This window comes from Hydra viridissima, unplaced genomic scaffold (assembly GCF_058129835.1).
Source record: "Hydra viridissima isolate aposymbiotic clone 2 unplaced genomic scaffold, HvirCarnegie_v1 scaffold_3, whole genome shotgun sequence".
Classification (NCBI taxonomy): Eukaryota; Metazoa; Cnidaria; class Hydrozoa; order Anthoathecata; family Hydridae; genus Hydra; species Hydra viridissima.
The window spans coordinates 11,361,941-11,379,984 of record NW_028324302.1 but is presented as its reverse complement, the minus strand read 5'-3'; the positions used below and the strand labels follow the sequence as shown (position 1 = coordinate 11,379,984).

The 18,044-nt window shown below is 33.1% G+C and overlaps 1 protein-coding gene and 1 pseudogene across 2 annotated transcripts in view; both read right to left on the bottom strand.

Annotated features, from left to right (window-relative positions):
- Positions 1 to 819: 819 nt before the first annotated feature.
- LOC149890990 (uncharacterized) overlaps positions 820 to 18,044 on the bottom strand; it is a 198,628-nt gene continuing 181,403 nt past the window's right edge. Inside the window, exons 2-3 of one of the 2 annotated variants that reach the window (XM_090082894.1) lie at positions 3,158 to 3,588; positions 820 to 3,048 (exon numbers count right to left, since the gene is read on the bottom strand). In XM_090082894.1, coding sequence (XP_089939020.1) covers positions 3,548 to 3,588 — 41 coding nt within the window. In that variant the 3' untranslated portion in view covers positions 820 to 3,048; positions 3,158 to 3,547. The remainder of the gene's footprint in view (positions 3,049 to 3,157; positions 3,589 to 18,044) is intronic. The other variant, XM_090082895.1, reaches the window with a different exon arrangement.
- On the bottom strand, positions 9,185 to 10,512 carry LOC149890998 (uncharacterized; annotated as a pseudogene).

Here is an 18,044-nt window from a genome sequence, read left to right as displayed (position 1 = left end):
ATTTTTTCAATCCTGAATATATTCTGATGCGTCTTTTGCATCTCCTGCTCATAAAAAGTGCCTTGAATTTCTTCACCGTTAGCATCAGCGATTTTATACGTGGGAGGATCCGTATACTGAACTTTTGACACGTTAAAAACCTCCTCAGTCCATCTCGGTGTATACCCCTTTTCAAAATGAGACTTCTTTTTTGTAATCCGCACTTTGTCACCCATAGAAAATTTCGGTTTTGCTCTTTCTCTCTGTTTACCATTCAGGTTCATCCAGACCTTATTTTAATCTTTTCATCACTGGCTTCCGCTGGAGTCATTTTAATGGAAGAGTGCCTTGTGGAGTTGTAATTTTTCACCATCTTATCTAATACGTCAATATATTTATTGGTATTGTTGGCTGAAAAATATTTAAACATTCTCTCTTTCATCGTTCTGTTCCATCGCTCAACGACACAGCTTTTTTCCTCGTTTGCAGTGGAATACAATTGTACATCCAACGCTTTCACATGCTTGTTGTAAAATTCTTTTCCTTTATCCACCCACAATTTGACGCATTTTCTTTTTTCAAAAATCTTTTTTAGCGCTTCAGCTACTTCAAAGCCTGTTTTGCTTTTTAACAGAACGATCCATCCATACTTTGAAAACACATCAATCACCATGAGCAAATATTTTACGCCGTTGTTGAATTTTGAAAACGATTGCATGTCCACCAAATCTGCAGCCCATATCTCATCCATGTCGTTCACAATCACCCTTCTTCTTTTAAAATGACGAATAACCGGTTTATGAAGCTCCTCTGCAAGCTGATCCGTCCATTTCAGAGGCATTTTTTTTTTAGATTTTTCAGATCTTACACCCAATCCAAATTTAGCTTTGGCTTTAATCACCGGCGTAAAAAGCTTTCTCCCGTTAATCTCTCTTTGAGTGAGGTTTGGAATGGAGTTCATCTCCTCAAGCATCATTTGATCTGCCACATTCCTGTTTTGTCGGTCATTGAAATATTTATAAGCCAAATCATGGTGATACGCTGCATTGTCCACTCTGTCTACTGGCTTGCTCCAATCTTGATACATGTCCGTAGAAGTCAACCCCTTATCCAGGTTTGTGCCAGGCCCTGCAAAGTTCATCCCAGGAATGTGCATTTCCCCTGGAAATTTTGCCCATGGAAGCTTGATTTTGTTAGACAGCTTATTGATTGATTCCACCAAATCACCTCCTTTTGTTTCTTTAGCAATAAACTTACATTTGGTCGTTCCGCAAGAGTCACAAGTTCCTTTCAACATAGGTCTGTTGTTTTTTGTCATCTCCTTTTTCAAGTGAATGGTTTCAGTTTTCCTTTTGCATTTAACGCAGTACATTTTAAATACAAGAAAAATATTTTTTTAACTGTAAAAAATGGAAGTCATTGATTTGTCATGGAATATCGGAAAAACCAAAAGATACAACAACAAGCTTTTGCCAAAAAGCATTCGAGGAATCATCGTCGGAAAGTCCGGTTGCGGAAAAACAACCTTGCTGCTCAATTTACTGCTTAGACCTGGATGGCTGGATTATAACCACTTGCAAGTCTTTGGCAAATCCCTTTTCCAACCCGAATACAAAATACTCAAAAAAGCCTTTGAGAAGAAACTACCAAAAGAACTCATTCTCCAATTATTCAACATTCAAAGCCAAATTGAAAAGCTAAACTCCAGTCCTGAAGCCGTCATTGAAGAAATATCCAAGGAATGGAACGGAGAAACAGACATGGAATGCCAATTTTTCGAAAATGAAGAAGACGTGCCTGAACCGAATTCCTTAGACTCAACCAAAAACAATTTGATGATCTTTGACGACTTGCAACTCACCAAACAAAACAAATGCGAAAAATATTACATTCGAGGAAGACACTCCAAGGTGGACTGCTTTTACCTCGCTCAAAATTATTTCCTGCTCCCCAGACAAACCATCCGAGAAAATGCCAACTTTATTTGCCTCTTTCCTCAAGACGATAAAAACATCAACCACATTTATCAAGATCACGTTTCAAGCGACATGAAAAAAGAAGAATTTAAAAAGTTTTGCAAGTACTGCTGGTCTCAGCCCCATGGATTTGCCGTCATTGATCTATCCTCCAAAAAAGACCATGGAAAATACAGAAACGAGTTGGACGATTTTTATTTTCCAAACGTATAAAAAACATGTCTGGATTCTATTTGCTTACCAAATCTAAAAAAGATCTTCCCACCGTATCAAACAGCTCCATCAAAACATACTTTGAAAGAACTATCGAGCTGGATTTAAACAAGCAGTATGAAATGGCACTTGTAGGACTCGAAACCTATCGAAGCTACCCCAACATCACCTCTAAAAGTAACGTTTTTAGATACAGTCCAAACGCTGGATCGAACAGTTACACCATCTACATTCAAGAAGGATCCTACGAAATTAACCAGCTCAACGATTACCTTCAAAATGAAATGCAAAAACAAACAGGAAACTTGTATAGAGTAGACGGAGTCGTCATTACAGCAAAAGAGTCTTCGCTAAAAGCCGTATTGACTTTTGGAAAGCCTACAGCAACGACAAGATACTGGGTTGATTTTAACGTTAATAACAGCATAGGCTCTCTCCTCGGATTCGACAAAAACGAATACACCTACGTTGAAAAAAAGGAAGACCCTGTTGACCCTAATAAAGTCACAAGCGTCATCAGCACTTACGAGTCTGAAAACATCGTAAGAATTGAAGAAACTGCAGTGATCCGAGTCACTAACGACATTATCGCCTCGTCTTATTTAGACGGAAAATCAACAAACGACATTTACTCCTTTTACCCACAAGTTGAACCCGGAACCAAAATTGTTGAAAAACCTTTTCACCTCATCTACCTTCCCATCGTTGTCAGCAAAATTTCAAGAATGGAAACACAAATCGTTGATCAAGATGATCATTTGATCGATTTTAGAGGAGAAGACATCATTGTCAGATACCACATAAGAGAAAGAATCTCATCCACTCTACACGATCTTTTCTCCGGAAGCGCTTTCAGTCGATAACACGAAAAAAAATTTTCCTTTTCTATTAAAAATGTATCAAAAGATCAGTCTCAACATTTCGAAAGGACAAGCTGACAAAATTAAAAAAGCGTTACATGATAAAACTGCAACCAGCATAAAACTCACTCATCAAGACTTAAACGGTGAACATGTTCTTGCTGTCACTCAAACCCAACTCAACAAAATTGCAAAAGCATATAAAGCTGGAAAAGGTGTCACCCTCAAACTCAGCAAAAAACAACTCATGCACAACGCAAAAGTAGAAGGCCGATTCATCGGTGCCCTTTTACCTTTACTAGGGATGATCGGAAGCACCATCGCTACAAAAGTCGTTCCTGCTCTTGCCACTGGACTACTCTCTGGTGTTGGAACCTCTGCCGGTTCTGCCATGGTAGACAAAATCGCTGGACGCGGTATCGTTTACTTAAGAAAAGACGGAAAAGGACTAAAAATATCCAGATTAGGATCCGGCATATACCTAAACCATTGGGATGGAAACACTCAAGGCGATGGGCTCTACATTAAAAATTTGAAGAACTTCCAGGATTCTAAAGAATCTAAAAATAAAAAAGCATACGATCGTAATGGCTCTGGAGAAGAAGAACAATTCTCCGGCCTTGGTTTACTTCTCGGTCCCAATTCACCCTTCAATAGCATACCCATTTTAGGCTCCATTTTGTAAAAGATTTTCCACGGTTTCGAAGAAACTAAGCGGTTTCAAAGAAAATACACTTTTATCATTCCTATTTCTCCTTCAGACGAAATCATTAACGTCTCTCCCACATACACATCCAACACGCTCGAAAAAGAAACGATTTTTGAAACCCGATACAACTGATCAGACTTACGCACCAGATCCAATTTCTTATCATCACTCTCTTCTCTAAACTTAAAACTCACTAAAAACACCGCTTGTCTCCATTGAAAATATCAACACACCTTTCTCTAAACACACTCTAAATTCCGATGTCGGCTTTACCATCTTACACATTTCGCTAAACCTACTAGCCGAAACTCTTCTCTTTGAACAAAAAGAATAGCGCTCACTCAAACTCACGTTTTGAACGCTTTCCGTCGCCACCTTAATATTATACGCAAACTGGTCTAAAGTTCTCACGGCAATTTCTAAACTTCCCGCACTCAAAATCGACAAAGTCAACTCGCTTCCATTTTTCACCGTTTTAAACACCTTGCTCACATAACTCTCAACACCTACATGCAACGATTCCTCAAATTCAAACACGTACTCATCAAAACGATCCGCAAAAAGATCCACTTCAAACATTAAATTTATCGTTGTTTTTGTTCTCACACTTATCCCTTCTTTACTTATTCGCAAACACACCATCCTCATATTTTTGAACAAAAGATCAAACAACGCTTTCACTTCACCTACATTCTTTGTTCGCGCTATAAACATTTTTTTAAGAAGATATTATTTTTAAATCATTGCACATGTTAAGAAAATTGAATAAAAAGGTAAGAAAAATATACATTTCTGAATTAAAAAGACGGCAAGAAGTTTTATTAATTCTTAACATGCTTCATATCCATGTCTCAGAACACACATCAATTTGTGCATCCTTAAGTATGGGAAAAGTATCAATGCGCCAGAACCCGCTTTCTGTAGTAGTGCTGCAAATTTGAGGAAAATTGTTTTTTATCCTTAATGGTTGTATCTTTTGATCCCGTTGTCTCACTTTCACTAACATACGTTTGGTACAACTCTTTGAGCACTTCCATAACCTTCTTGAGATGATCTTGACTATCTACAACATTATACAGTTGAGGAAAAATGAACTTCAAAAACTCCATTTTGTAACGAGGATCCAAGACAGAAGTAATTGACATCGACATGTTGCAATCACTCTAATATTTGTCAAATTTAATAGACATAGTTGCTGCCATTTTCCTCATGTACTCATCATCACTTGCAAGATGTGTGTTCAACATGTGTTTCACACTCCAAACTTGAATAAGATATAAATTTGCTGTTGGATATTAGGTTCTTGAAAATAGCTTAGATGTTGTATTAAACACCGAAAAAAACTTGCATATTTTTTCAGCTTTAATCCAATCAGAAGGCATCCATTCGTAGGTAGCATCCCTTGCAGCATATTCTTTCAAAACAAGTTTAAATGGCAGAATATGCATCGTATAAGTGGAGTTCCAACGTGTTGCGACAGTCGCAACCCCTTGTTCGTTGGAACATCCATTTGCTTTGCAATTTGTCCAAATTTATATAAACAAGCAGGAGATTTCTTTAAATACTTCACTGTTTCTCTAATACTTTCAATAGCAAAAGCAATCTCTTTTATCCCATCTTGCACCAAAAGATTTAATATATGTGCAACACAACGAACATGAAATATATGAGATTTGAAATGGAGCTTATTTCGTGAAATTAAATTGTTTTTCAAGCAAGTAGCAGCTACATCATTTGAACTTGCATTGTCAACAGTTATTGATTGAACCTTTTCTTCTATTTCCCATTATTCCATACATTTGGCAATACAATCAGCAATAAGAACTCCAGTATGAGGGGGCTCTAATTCACAAAAGTTTAGGATAAAACTTTTTAATATCCAATCTTTATCAACAAATTGAATAGTGACACAAATATACCCAACTGTTTGATTTGAAGTCCAGTTATCTGAAGTTAAACACACCCTACTAACATTTTTCAACATGTTCTTTAACTTGTCCTTTTCAGTTTGATACACCTTGACACAATCAGATTTGAGGGTAACTCTTGACACCTTTTGGTACTTGTAATTCAAAGTCTTTGCAAAGATGTTAAACCACTTGCGTTCAATCATATTAAAGGGATATTTGTGTGCAATAAATATCTTAGCTTGTATCTCTCGAATTTTTTTTTGATCATAATTTAAAGAGAGTTCTTTAAGATTAACATCCAATCCAGTATTACCTTCTGGCAGAAAAGGTAATACCTTATTCTTCCCTCTAGTCCTCAGTGGTATGCATAAGCCTATGTGTCTTTTTAGTTGTGTTGTAGCTCCAGATTTTTGTTTTTGCCAAGACTGAAGACATCCTTTTCTCTCACCTTATAAGTTATTGTACCATTCTCATCAGTTTCAGACACCTCTTCAAAAGATTTCCAAACATCAGAAGTTTTTTTCATCTTTCTTCCATTAACAGTACTACTTGTATTCTCATCTTCCACGTCAATTAAATTGTTACCATATTCACTGATATTTTCACCATTCAAATCCTCAACATTATCTCCAGTTTGAACATTATCAACAACATCCATAATATTGAGCTTTTATCTACATTAATGAAAAATATGAAGTTAATTTCAATAAACTAAACATATAATGGAAGAACAGTAAAAAATATAAATAGCTAGCATCTATAACAAAAGAAAGGAGAGGTACCTGTTTCTGTTTGAACTTTCAATAGACAGTAGAAAAATCGTGAATAGTAAACTTCTGCAATACGAAGAATTCACTTTGAAAAACTTCGAAAAATTTTTCGAACCTCGAATTTCGCAGTTTAAAGATATGGACTTAAAGGCGAAAAATAGGGTCGAACCCGGACAAAAATGGTATAAATCTGAAACTTTGCACAGAGGAAGTAGACAGTCTCTGGATGAGCGTAAAAAAAAGCCCCGTTGATTGCGCTACGGGAACATCCCTTTTGGGGCAATTTGGGGTACAAAAAAGGGGCAATTTTGACAGCACCAAAATATCATAAACTTTATATCGTTGGATCGAAAATTTTATGCTGATCAATATTTATATAAGAACTATTACTTGAAAACAATTATTTTTTAAAAAGTGTAAAATCGTTAAAATGTTATATTTTTTGTTTTCAAAACATTATATAACTTTTGTCTGTGCGCAATTTTAAATGGAAAAAAATTAGTAAATAATATATTCTTTTAAAATAACTTTAAGACTTGAATGCAAATTTATTTAAAATTAGATGTCCGATATCTTACTTTTCTCAAAACAAATCATCAAATAAATTTCTCTCGTTTTCAATTTCATCACTTGAATCTTCTTCAATTTCAAAATCCTAAAAATGCAAAATATTTGTATTCCAAAAAAGAACAAAAATATTTAAAGAAGATTATGTGTATATTTAAAAAATAAAATTTACCGTTTTATTACTGCAGTCTTGCCCATGACAGCCACCGCAGTCATGCATTTTAATCCGTTTTTCCTGCAAGAACACATATTAGTTCCGCACATATTTCTTGACGAAGTTTTACAATCGCAGCGAATCACTTTTAATATATTGGGTGGTGCCACATCTTTGTCTGTTGGTATTGGAAGAAGACAACCATTATCTAACTTCCATCCCCATTCTTTAGGATCCAAGTTGAAAGATTCATCTAGCATTTTCCATTCAACAACTTGTAGGTGAACTCTAAGACCATGGAAATAAGCAGCACGGTCTGTGGGTGGTAACATTTCTGGCTTAATAATTCCTTCACAAACCACTGGTTTATATTTTAAATACCTAAGAAAAATACTATGAAAATATGACACTTAAAATCTAAATGAGTGACTTAAATCCACAAAATTATAACTAAACCTTCAAATACCAACCGCATTTTCCTTAACGAAGATTCTGCATTTCCACCATTCTCCAACTTCTTTTTTTGTTGCCCAGTAATCCAAAATAGTTTCAGATACTGATTGTATATTATTGGATTTTTGCAGTAATTTTAAAAAACTAGGTTTTCCTTTTCCCAGTATTGAAGATGTCGAGTCACATCCTGACCATGCGTGAACAAATAACAGATGTTCTTTAAAATCCGTTACTCGAGATTGAGCGTCTTTAATACTCCAGAGTTTTTTTTTTCTTTCTTGATAAAAAAAAATCTCATTTAATTCATCTTTCCAATGATACATTAGCATAACTGCTATATCAGTATCATCAGCAACAACAATGCATGGTGAAATTTCCTTTTCAACTTCCAACGATTTAGAGACAATTTTCGTGTCAGCATCCCCTTTGCAAATATATACTTCATATCCATCTCGTTTAAGGTAATCTGACAAAAGTAAAATTAATTGTGCCTTGTTGTGTGAATTCGATAGAAAACGCTCTTGTGAGTACGGAACCTGATTATTTTCTCTTATAACAAGATTTTGGGAAGAACCTTTGCATTTTCTTCTGATGTGTTCATTAGATTTAATTGAAGATTTTTTATCATAACCATCAAATATAGTATAAGTGGTGGCATAATTTTTTCTTATATAGCTGATGTAGGTCTCAACAATTTCTACAAACCTCATACCTTTGTTCCAAAGAACTCTGTGGAGTAAGGAACCTCCATCAAGGACATATTTGCACCAACTGACATTTGTACTTGCTTTAATTTCGTCGTCAGGAAGAATCACTTTGTACAAAGATGATTTGTTTGCTTTCAGCATTAGGTTACTTTTAAATAATGATTGTGGGAGATGAGTAAGCTCATAATCAAAATATAGTTCAACGTCATCCTCTCTTTCTGCAATTGCTGCAAGTCTATTAAAAAGGAGTGTTGGATCGACACAACAATCAGTTTGTTTGTCTAGTTTTACGCTATTGGTCAAAACATCTAAAGAAAAAAATGTATTTTTCTTTTTAAACTTTGCTTCATTGAACTTAAGGCCGTTGAGAAATGTTTGTAGACGAACACCTATGCTCTCAGCCTCGTCACAATTGACAAGATCTTCACTATTGACTGACACAAGACCCATAGATAATGAATATAGATTTCTATCAACAGTATTGAATGGATTTCTTACAGAAAACCAGTCATAAAACAACTCACAATGTTCATAATCACATACTAATCTTTTAATACACATTTCTTTATTGCTTTCCGTAACTCCGATGTCAAATCCAGATAATTTATGCATTGCTTCATGAACACTTGCAGAATAACAGATGCTCATTGTCCATAGGTTGCGTACATTTTCATCAAATCCTCTACCTCTAGTTAAACCACCATTGCATTTTTGTAATAGAACAGACCCTGATGCAAGACTGCATCAGGGTCTGTTCTATTACAAAAATGCAATGGTGGTTTAACTAGAGATTAGTTTAACAAATAAGTTTAGCATTTTTGAGATTGTTTGAAGATGCAAGTACCAGTTACAAATTCTCTCTGCAACTAAAAATTCCTTTATGATCCTAATATAATATATGTACAAGATCCAAAGTTTTTGCAGTGCGTGATTCATATGTCTTCTTTTCCGTATAGGTTAATATGGCATATTCAATATTTTTGAAAGCATCTGTATTACCAAGTCTGATTAACTCTTCCTCATTCATACCATTTTGCATTGCGATTTTATAAGTGCATTCAAGTCCGGATATATCTAGTTTTGATTCGTCAACTAAAATATCTATAATATGACTCATCAATGCACTCTGGACCAACATGTGACCTCTTAAAGCTCTTGCAACAGCTCTTCCTTTAAGCATATGTTTTACTGTATCTTCAGAGTAAACTTGTTCTAAAACTTCTTCCAGGCCAGTCCCTGCCATTAGTTTTCCAATGCTTCCGAGAAAGCTCATCATTGTGTTAAACCCTCCGAGTCGACATACTTTATTGAGGTTCTGATCTTTTACAACACCAAACGCTTTCTGCCATAATGGCTGATCAAACGTAATGCAGGGAGTAACTATTTTATATTTATTGGCTTCATCAATAATGAACAATAGTGTAGAATATATGCATGTTTCATCTGAAGAACTTAAGTCAATAATAGGTAAAAATTTTATGGATGCTTTTTCATAAACTGTTTTTGATTGTGATGTAGTATGCATCATATAACCTGACCAGTTTGGGCGAGGATTATTTCTTGAACTAAAAAACCATGCTACATGCCAAAGATCAAGATTCATTTCGGGCGCACGGAATACTTCAGATCCAATATCTTTTATTGGTTTAAAACTTACATTTAATAAATCCTGATAGCTTGATCCGTGATAAGGCGTTATTTTTAAAGACATATCAGATAAATTTTTAATAGACTTGTGTTTCAAACGTGTTATGCTTTCATAATTGCATTTAGAAGACGAACATATTGATATTAAACCCATTCCGTGAAACTTTCCCGTTCCGGTCAATGTTCGAATGTTGTGATCTACATTATCAGCGACCCAATGTAGGAATTTCGGCTCTTGTTCTTGCGCGGCATTTACTCTACTAACTGCAGCAGATAACTTGAACAACTTAACTTCATCGGAGGAAATTGAAAATCCAAACTTTTAAAGGTGATCCACAAGCCATTTTGTTCCAAAAGATTTATCGATATCTACTCCAATTCCAAATGGAATTGGTGCTATCTTGGTCGCGAAGCTTGAGCAATGCATTGTCCTAAACTAATTTGTCGAAGCTTAACTGAAATTAAATGGCTTAGAAATAGCTGTAAACTCTTTGGAACCCATTTGAGTCCATATTCAATATCACCCATATCCTTTAGTGACGGATATACAGATTTATCGACATTCATTTCTCTGATTTCGCTTTTAATTATACTTGCAGCAGCAGAAATAATATCATTTTTAGTGTGATCTTTCTTCTTTTAAAATTTTGATATAACAAAAGAAGCCATATCTCTGAAACAAACTAAATTAGATTGAGCAGAGAGTTCTCCAAAAAAAATATGATCACGATAATGTTCAAGTAATTTTCGTTTTAAAGATTTCTTCGAGTAACACGGATAACCATTACTAAGTTCTTTCATTTTAATGTGCACATCTGAAAGAGTATAAAGTTCGCAGTCAGTTTCTTCTTCTAACCAGAAACAGAGTTTCTCAAAATTTTCAAACATAATGAGATCTAATGGGCGTCCACGTTGGTTGTCGCTTTTAGTTTTAAGCCTGAAGTTGTTCATACACGAAATATGATAAATAGCTTTTTCCGCTACAAGATCATAACAAGATATCAAACGAGAATGTACAGCATTTCCCCAATCATCCTCTCGATTCAATGAACGTTCAATCATTTTTTTAATCAATGGTATCGTCTCAACTTTAGAAATCAGGGAATGTTTGTGATCTACCTTTTTAGTACAAAGAAAACATTTTGATTTCCAATCAAATGCCTCTTCAAATGAGGATCGTAGTTTCTTTCTTGGAACAGATAATGATTGATCTTTACGACTATCCACAAACTTTCTTCTGCAGCTATGATGGATTAGTACTGTTGTACTATTATGCGTGTTCTGTCGGAACTCGTCTCTAAGAAAACTAAAAATATGCTAAAATCTTTCTCAAATTATAGCTACGTTACAATTGAGTTTAGAATTAAAACTTAACCTAATTTTATGTTGTTTGAGTAATAAAATTGAAAAAAACAAAACAAAACATTGTTGATGTCAACTTTACTTGACCTCCCCCTCCCCAGTGTCACAATTGTCAAAAAAGTTCAGACCCAATTCCTCCCTATTTTGTTGACGTAAATAATGGGCAGCCCCTAATTTGAAATGATTCGAAAAATTAATGAACTATTAATTTAACTTAATTAGTTTAAGAAACTGCGCGAAAAATCTTTTTTATAAGATTGTATATTTAAACAAATTTTAACCTGCATAGTTCATTCATACTCCGTTCTTCGCTTAATCGAATCAATGTTTTGAGACCTTTTCCATATACTTTGACATAACTTTCTTTGTCAAACCCAAGCTTGCACAATACACAAACAGCATTCTTTTTTTTTTCAAGTGTAAAAACTTTTACTACACATAACGTTTAACTTGCAAGTTTTACTTTTCCATATAATAGTTTCAATATAATAAGATGCAACCTTTTTTCGGAGTAAAACTTAATTATCCACTCATACAAAATGTTTCATTGAAAACTTTTGTTATGAAAACAAAAGAAATGATTAAGTTTTTCCCAGTAAAAATTTTCTTTTGAAAACAAAAAATCGAATGAAGTTTTGCGCGGCATTCACTTTTAACACTTTTCAAATGTAAATAACTTAAAAAATAATTGTTTTCAAGTCATAGTTCTTATATAAATACTGATCAGCATAAAATTCTCGATTCAACGATATATAATTAATCATATTTTGGTGTTGTCAAAATTAGCCTACTTTTTGCCCCAAATGGGATGTTCCCGTAGCGCAATCAACGGGGCTTTTTTTTACGCTCATCCAGAGACTGTCTACTTCCTCTGTGCAAAGTTTCAGCTTTATACTATTTTTGTCCGGGTCAACTCGCAATTCTCTCCTACTACAAAATGGTCCTTATAATTGCGTATACAATCAAAGTATATCGAAGTAATGAAATTCGAATTTCAAATTTTCAAAGTTCAATTTTTCTTCAAAGTTTTTTTAATTAAAAGTTTGCTAATTTTTGCTTATCGCAAATTATCTTTTTAAACTGTTTGACGCTCTCCAACTTGTAGTTCTATTAATTATATTAAAAGTTTTATAATCAACATTTTTATTCACAAAGAGGAAGAGAAATGAATTAACTTTTATAATAACAGACAGAGTTGTTATCTGTCCAATATGTCCAAGACAAATTTTCTGCCGACATAAAATATGTACGAATTTTATGTCTAAAACATTTTCTGCCGACATAAAATATGTCAGAAACATTTTTCTGTCTTTTAACTGGATGTTGATGTAAATCAGTTAATTAGAGAAATGATTAAGTTAATGATGAATCGTAACTTGCCTTTCGCCTCAGCTGATGAAATCGGACAATTGTCTTTAGTGAAAAATGCACTCAAAGAATTCAAAATTGTTATAAATCGTCATAGCATGAAACGCTACATTCAACTTGCGTGTGAAAATATTTTTTCGCTCATAAGAGAAGAAACTGAAAATGTTCTTGTCTCGTTGATGTTTGATAGTGCGTCGCGATATGGAAGAAACGTGTTTGGAGTTAGCTGTAGATATGTGAAGGACGGGCAAATAGCTGACAGAACCTTAGGCATACTTACTCAAGAAGGTCGACAGTTTGGCGAAATTTTAGCTGCTCAGTTAGAAAATGTAATTGGAAAAATAGGAAATTGTGCTAATGATATCTACGCAACTTGCACAGATCAAGGAAAGAACATGACGAAGGCTTCAAAAATTCTTCAAAATGCACAAGTTCAAATGAAAGTGATCCTTGAAATTTATGATGACGAATTTATAGATTTCGAAGACGAGGAAATTGATATTGGCGCTTTAGAGAATGAAGAAGGAAATAATAGTGAAGCCCACACTGTTTGTGTTGAAAAATCAGTTGGATCATTCTGTTCAGTCATGTTTTGTGGCGCACATGTGTGTCAGCTAGCTGCTAAGGACGTAACATCAATGTTTGAAGATGCATTAAATAACATCAGAAAAGTTGCTGTCGAATCCAAAAAAGTAGCATATATTCAATCATTTAAAAATCTAAAAAAACCTCGTGTAGACATTGAACCACGCTGGGATTCCACGTTTTTGATGATAGAAGATTTCCATACCAATGCAGAAGCATATCAAAGGCTAAGACACGACCAATTAAAATTAAATGATGCTTCATGGAGTTTAACAGATGAATATTTCAATGCATTTTTACCAATACATTCGGCTATGATGGATTTTCAATCCGCAAAATTATCAATTAGTGAATTCTACGTTCGATGGATTCAAATGAAAATAGAAATTGAGGACGTTCCAGCAGGTAATTTGGGATTAAAAATGCTACTGACCAACGCAATCAATACACGAGAACAAGTTTTTTTTAAATGTGAAGCATTTATTGCTGCTTTAGTTCTGGATCCTAGATTTTGCTTTACATCGGGTCATCAACTGTTTAATACAGAAATGTTGAATAGAGGAATTATACAGCTAATCAAAATCCATCAAAAACTTTGTACTCAACGAGAACAATCAAGTTCTTCATCAACAGAAGAATCCATGCAATTAAATGCGTCATATTCCTCAAATACTTCTGAAGTGATGATTCCGATGAACTCAGAAGAAATTGATGCTGAAAAAGTACACCGTTTCATTGAATATACTGGAGGAGGAACCAGACAAGGTGTTGCTAATGCAGCTTTAGAATCAGATCAAGATATTCGTCAATTAATTTTAAAACGGACTCTTAATGAACCACGAGTGTCATTAGACGTTGAATTCAGCATTCTTGCGTACTGGAAGAAAAACCAGAAAACGAAATGGAATCGGCTCTATGAAATCTCGCAAGTAGTTTATGGTGCAGCGTTCTCCAGCGTAAAAGTTGAACGTGATTTCTCTAGATTCGCTTTGTTTATAGCCATCTTCGTACTCGCATTTCAAATGAATTCTTAGACTCTATTATGGTGGTAAAAAATAATCTAGATTTAATTGATAAAATAAAATTTGTTTAAAAAGCTGAACATTTCACATTTTCTATTAGTCAATTTTTTATGGCGCCCCAGTGCAAGAATCGAGTTCTGAAAACCTTTTTAGAGTCGAAACATAAAAAAAATAATTTTTATAACGTAATAAAATTCTTTTAGCTTTTGAGTTAGCAAAGTATTTGACAGAATTCTAGCACAAAAAGTCAAAGTTAATTTTGAGAATAGAATTATGATTAAAACGGCCGTGATATAAAATGCTACAACTGAATAGCATTTGGATCAAAAGGCTCCAGCATCAAGAGTTTTTTTAATGCGGCTAGGAAAATCGTTTTAATGTCTCAAACGTGGAAGCGAGCATTCCAAGTCGTCATATTTTAGTCGTTTTAATTGACAATTAAATTCAGTGTTGCCAACATTTTTTACATGTGAAATGCCAAAAGCGTGAATGTAAAATGCCATAATAATGCCCTTTTTCATATCGCGGCTGTTTCAAAATGATTCCGTCACTTTATTTTGAACAAATTTCATCAATGAAATCAACTAGTTAATCTTCGGATCGGAAGTCAAAAGGTGTTTTTTATTATCCTTAAAAATTCTTGAGGGGCAAAAATTAATTTCAACTTTTTTTCCAAAATAAATACTTTTTCAAGAACTTAAATTTTTCTGTGTCAAAATGCCAAAATAAAGGTAGAAGGCCATAAAATACCATTGGATAAAAAAAAAAATGCCAATTTTCCAAAGTTTAGCAACCTATAATGCCATGTGGTTTGATTGAGGAGAGCAGACATAAATATTTGATTCTAAGGCATTTAATTGCCAGTTAATTTGTTTGAGTTGTATCATTTACAATCTGAAAAGGGATATTTTCTCTTTAAAAAACGTGTAAGAGAAAAAAAAATTTTAACAACCAAACATTATCATTGATATTTGTTTTGTTTGAAATAATTTTCGTTTAAGATCACTACTCTTCAAAAAACGATTCTGACGGTTCGGTTAAATTAAAAGATAAATTTTGGCCAGAGATTTTCTTACGGCTAAAAATTGCATTCTAACTGCTGCTTGAAATTGTCGGTTGTCCTATGGTTACTCTATTTTAGCCTGAAACGCCGCGCTGGTGAAAAATGAAATTTTTAATAAGGTTTGCTTCGACCATAAATTATTCGACCTATCCTGGAACGGAATTAAATATTCTGACAAAGAGTTATTTTTTATTTTTATTATGTTTTAGACGATTAGATCGTCGAATTTATGCTGTAAATGGTTCGACCCTTTAAAAGTTCTACTTTTCTTTCTACTTAACATAATTTCTAATGTGGCACAAGACGCCATATAATAAAAACCACATTCAGTAATAAAAACTAAGTTTGAGACTAAGTTTTTACATTCTAATAAGGGGAAAATCGAAACTTTTGTTTTACTCGTCAAATTAATCTGAAATGAGCAATAAAGTTGTACGATTTTTTCTTCTAAAATAAGAAACAGCAAATGTCTCAGACATGAAATTATGTCAAAATATGTGGATAGAAAATATTTCTGACATAATTTATGTCGGCAGAAAATGTCTCAGATATAAAGTTATGTCAAAATATGTGGACAGAAAAATGTTTCTGACATAATTTATGTCGGCAGAAAATGTCTCAGATATAAAGTTATGTCAAAATATGTGGACAGAAAAATGTTTCTGACATAATTTATGTCGACAGAAAATGTCTCAGACATAAAATTATGTCAAAGTAAGTGGACAGAAAAATGTTTCTGACATATTTTATGTCGGCAGATAATATCTCAGACATAAAGTTATGTCAAAGTAAGTTGGCAGAATAATATTTCTGACATATTTTATGTCGGCAGAAAATGTTTTAGACATAAAATTATGTCAAAGTTGGTAGGCAGAAAAATATTTCGGACATATTTTATGTCGATGTAAAATATGTCTGAAAATATGTCGACAGATCTGCCAGACATATTATGCCGTAACAACTCTGATAACAGAAAGCAAGAAAAAATGTTATCGATGGCTCCGCGCAAAATCGAACTATCTGCAATCTCCGCCAAAAACAAAATTGGCATATCTGCAATCTCCGCGTAAAACAAAATTGGACTATCTGCATTTTCCGCCAGCTTTATTTTTGTACTATCTGCATTCTCCGGGCGTTCAAAGTTTTTATTGCATGAAATCATGCGCCTTGTCAAATGTGATTTCACTACAAATGGCAGATCTCATGAAATAAGTTGTTAATAAGAAGACAGTAATTGCATTATTTTCCATCTATTCCTGAGATATTCCTGAGATAGTTGTGTTTGTATGTTAAATTATAATTTCTAAAGTTAAAAGTTACCTAAATGTGACTATAATTTAAATTCAAGTAATTAATATTGTCTATTACAATTGTGATAATTTATTATATTGGGTATACTGTAAAAGTAATAAAAGCCTGATATTCAGATCAATGTGCAAGTTAAGGATATGTTTATTTAAAACAGCAGTTTTTTGTTATTTTGTAATTATTCTTTTATAGAAAAAATACAGCTATTTTTGATTGTATCATAGTTATTACTATCATAGTAAAAAAATTACAACCCTTTTTTATATATCATTACATCCCAAAGTCTTGGATATGTAAAAATTATCAAATATAATTTGACCAAAATTGTTTGATCATCACTGCAGTTGAGGTGACATCTGATTAAACCAATGTTTAATGGTTTAGAGCTCAAATCCAACTGAACCTTAGGTTCAGTTTGATTTTGATCCTAATTATTGATAAACCAAGTTTAAGAAAAGGTGGAAACCATAATGTTTAATACTCAGGCATGAGTTTTTAACTAGTTTGTGTTCAGTTAAGTGGCATCTCCAAAAAAGAATGGTTTTAAGTAGACAACAAAGAAAACTCCACATAGTTTGATTGCTTAATGAACAAAAATAGCTTAATAACAATAATTTTGTTAGTTACGATCAAGGTTACAATATATATATATATATATGTGTGTGTGTGTGTATATACGTGTATATATAAATATATGTATACATATATATATATATATATATATATATATATATATATATATATATATATATATATATATATATATATATATATATATATATTTATATATATATATATATATTTATATATATATATATATATGTATATATAAATATATGTATGTATATATATATATATACATATATATACATACATATATTTATATATACACGTATAGTATATATATATACATACATATATTTATATATACACAAAATTATTGTGATATGTGTATATATATATATATATATATATATATATATATATATATATATATATACACACACAGGGTGTCTGCCAATATTATAAGTTGGATTTCCCTAGCTTTTCCCTGATATTTACCTATTTCTCGTTTAGAAAAATGCTCTTCAACTGCAAAAATATAAACAATAATACAACCCACATTAAATATATCAAGAGAAGTTCATAAAACTATCTGCCAAATAAACTTTTAGATTACGTGAACTATATACAACTTATTTAAGTTATATAAGTTTGATAAAGACTCATCTTTCCTGATTTTTTTAAAATTTAACCTAATTTCTCTGATAATCCCCTGATTTTTTTTGAAGATATCCGAATTCCCTGGCATTTCCCTGATTTCGCAGACATCCTGTATATATTTATATGCAGATCTTGTGTATAAAGACCACTTAGCAACATTGCAACAT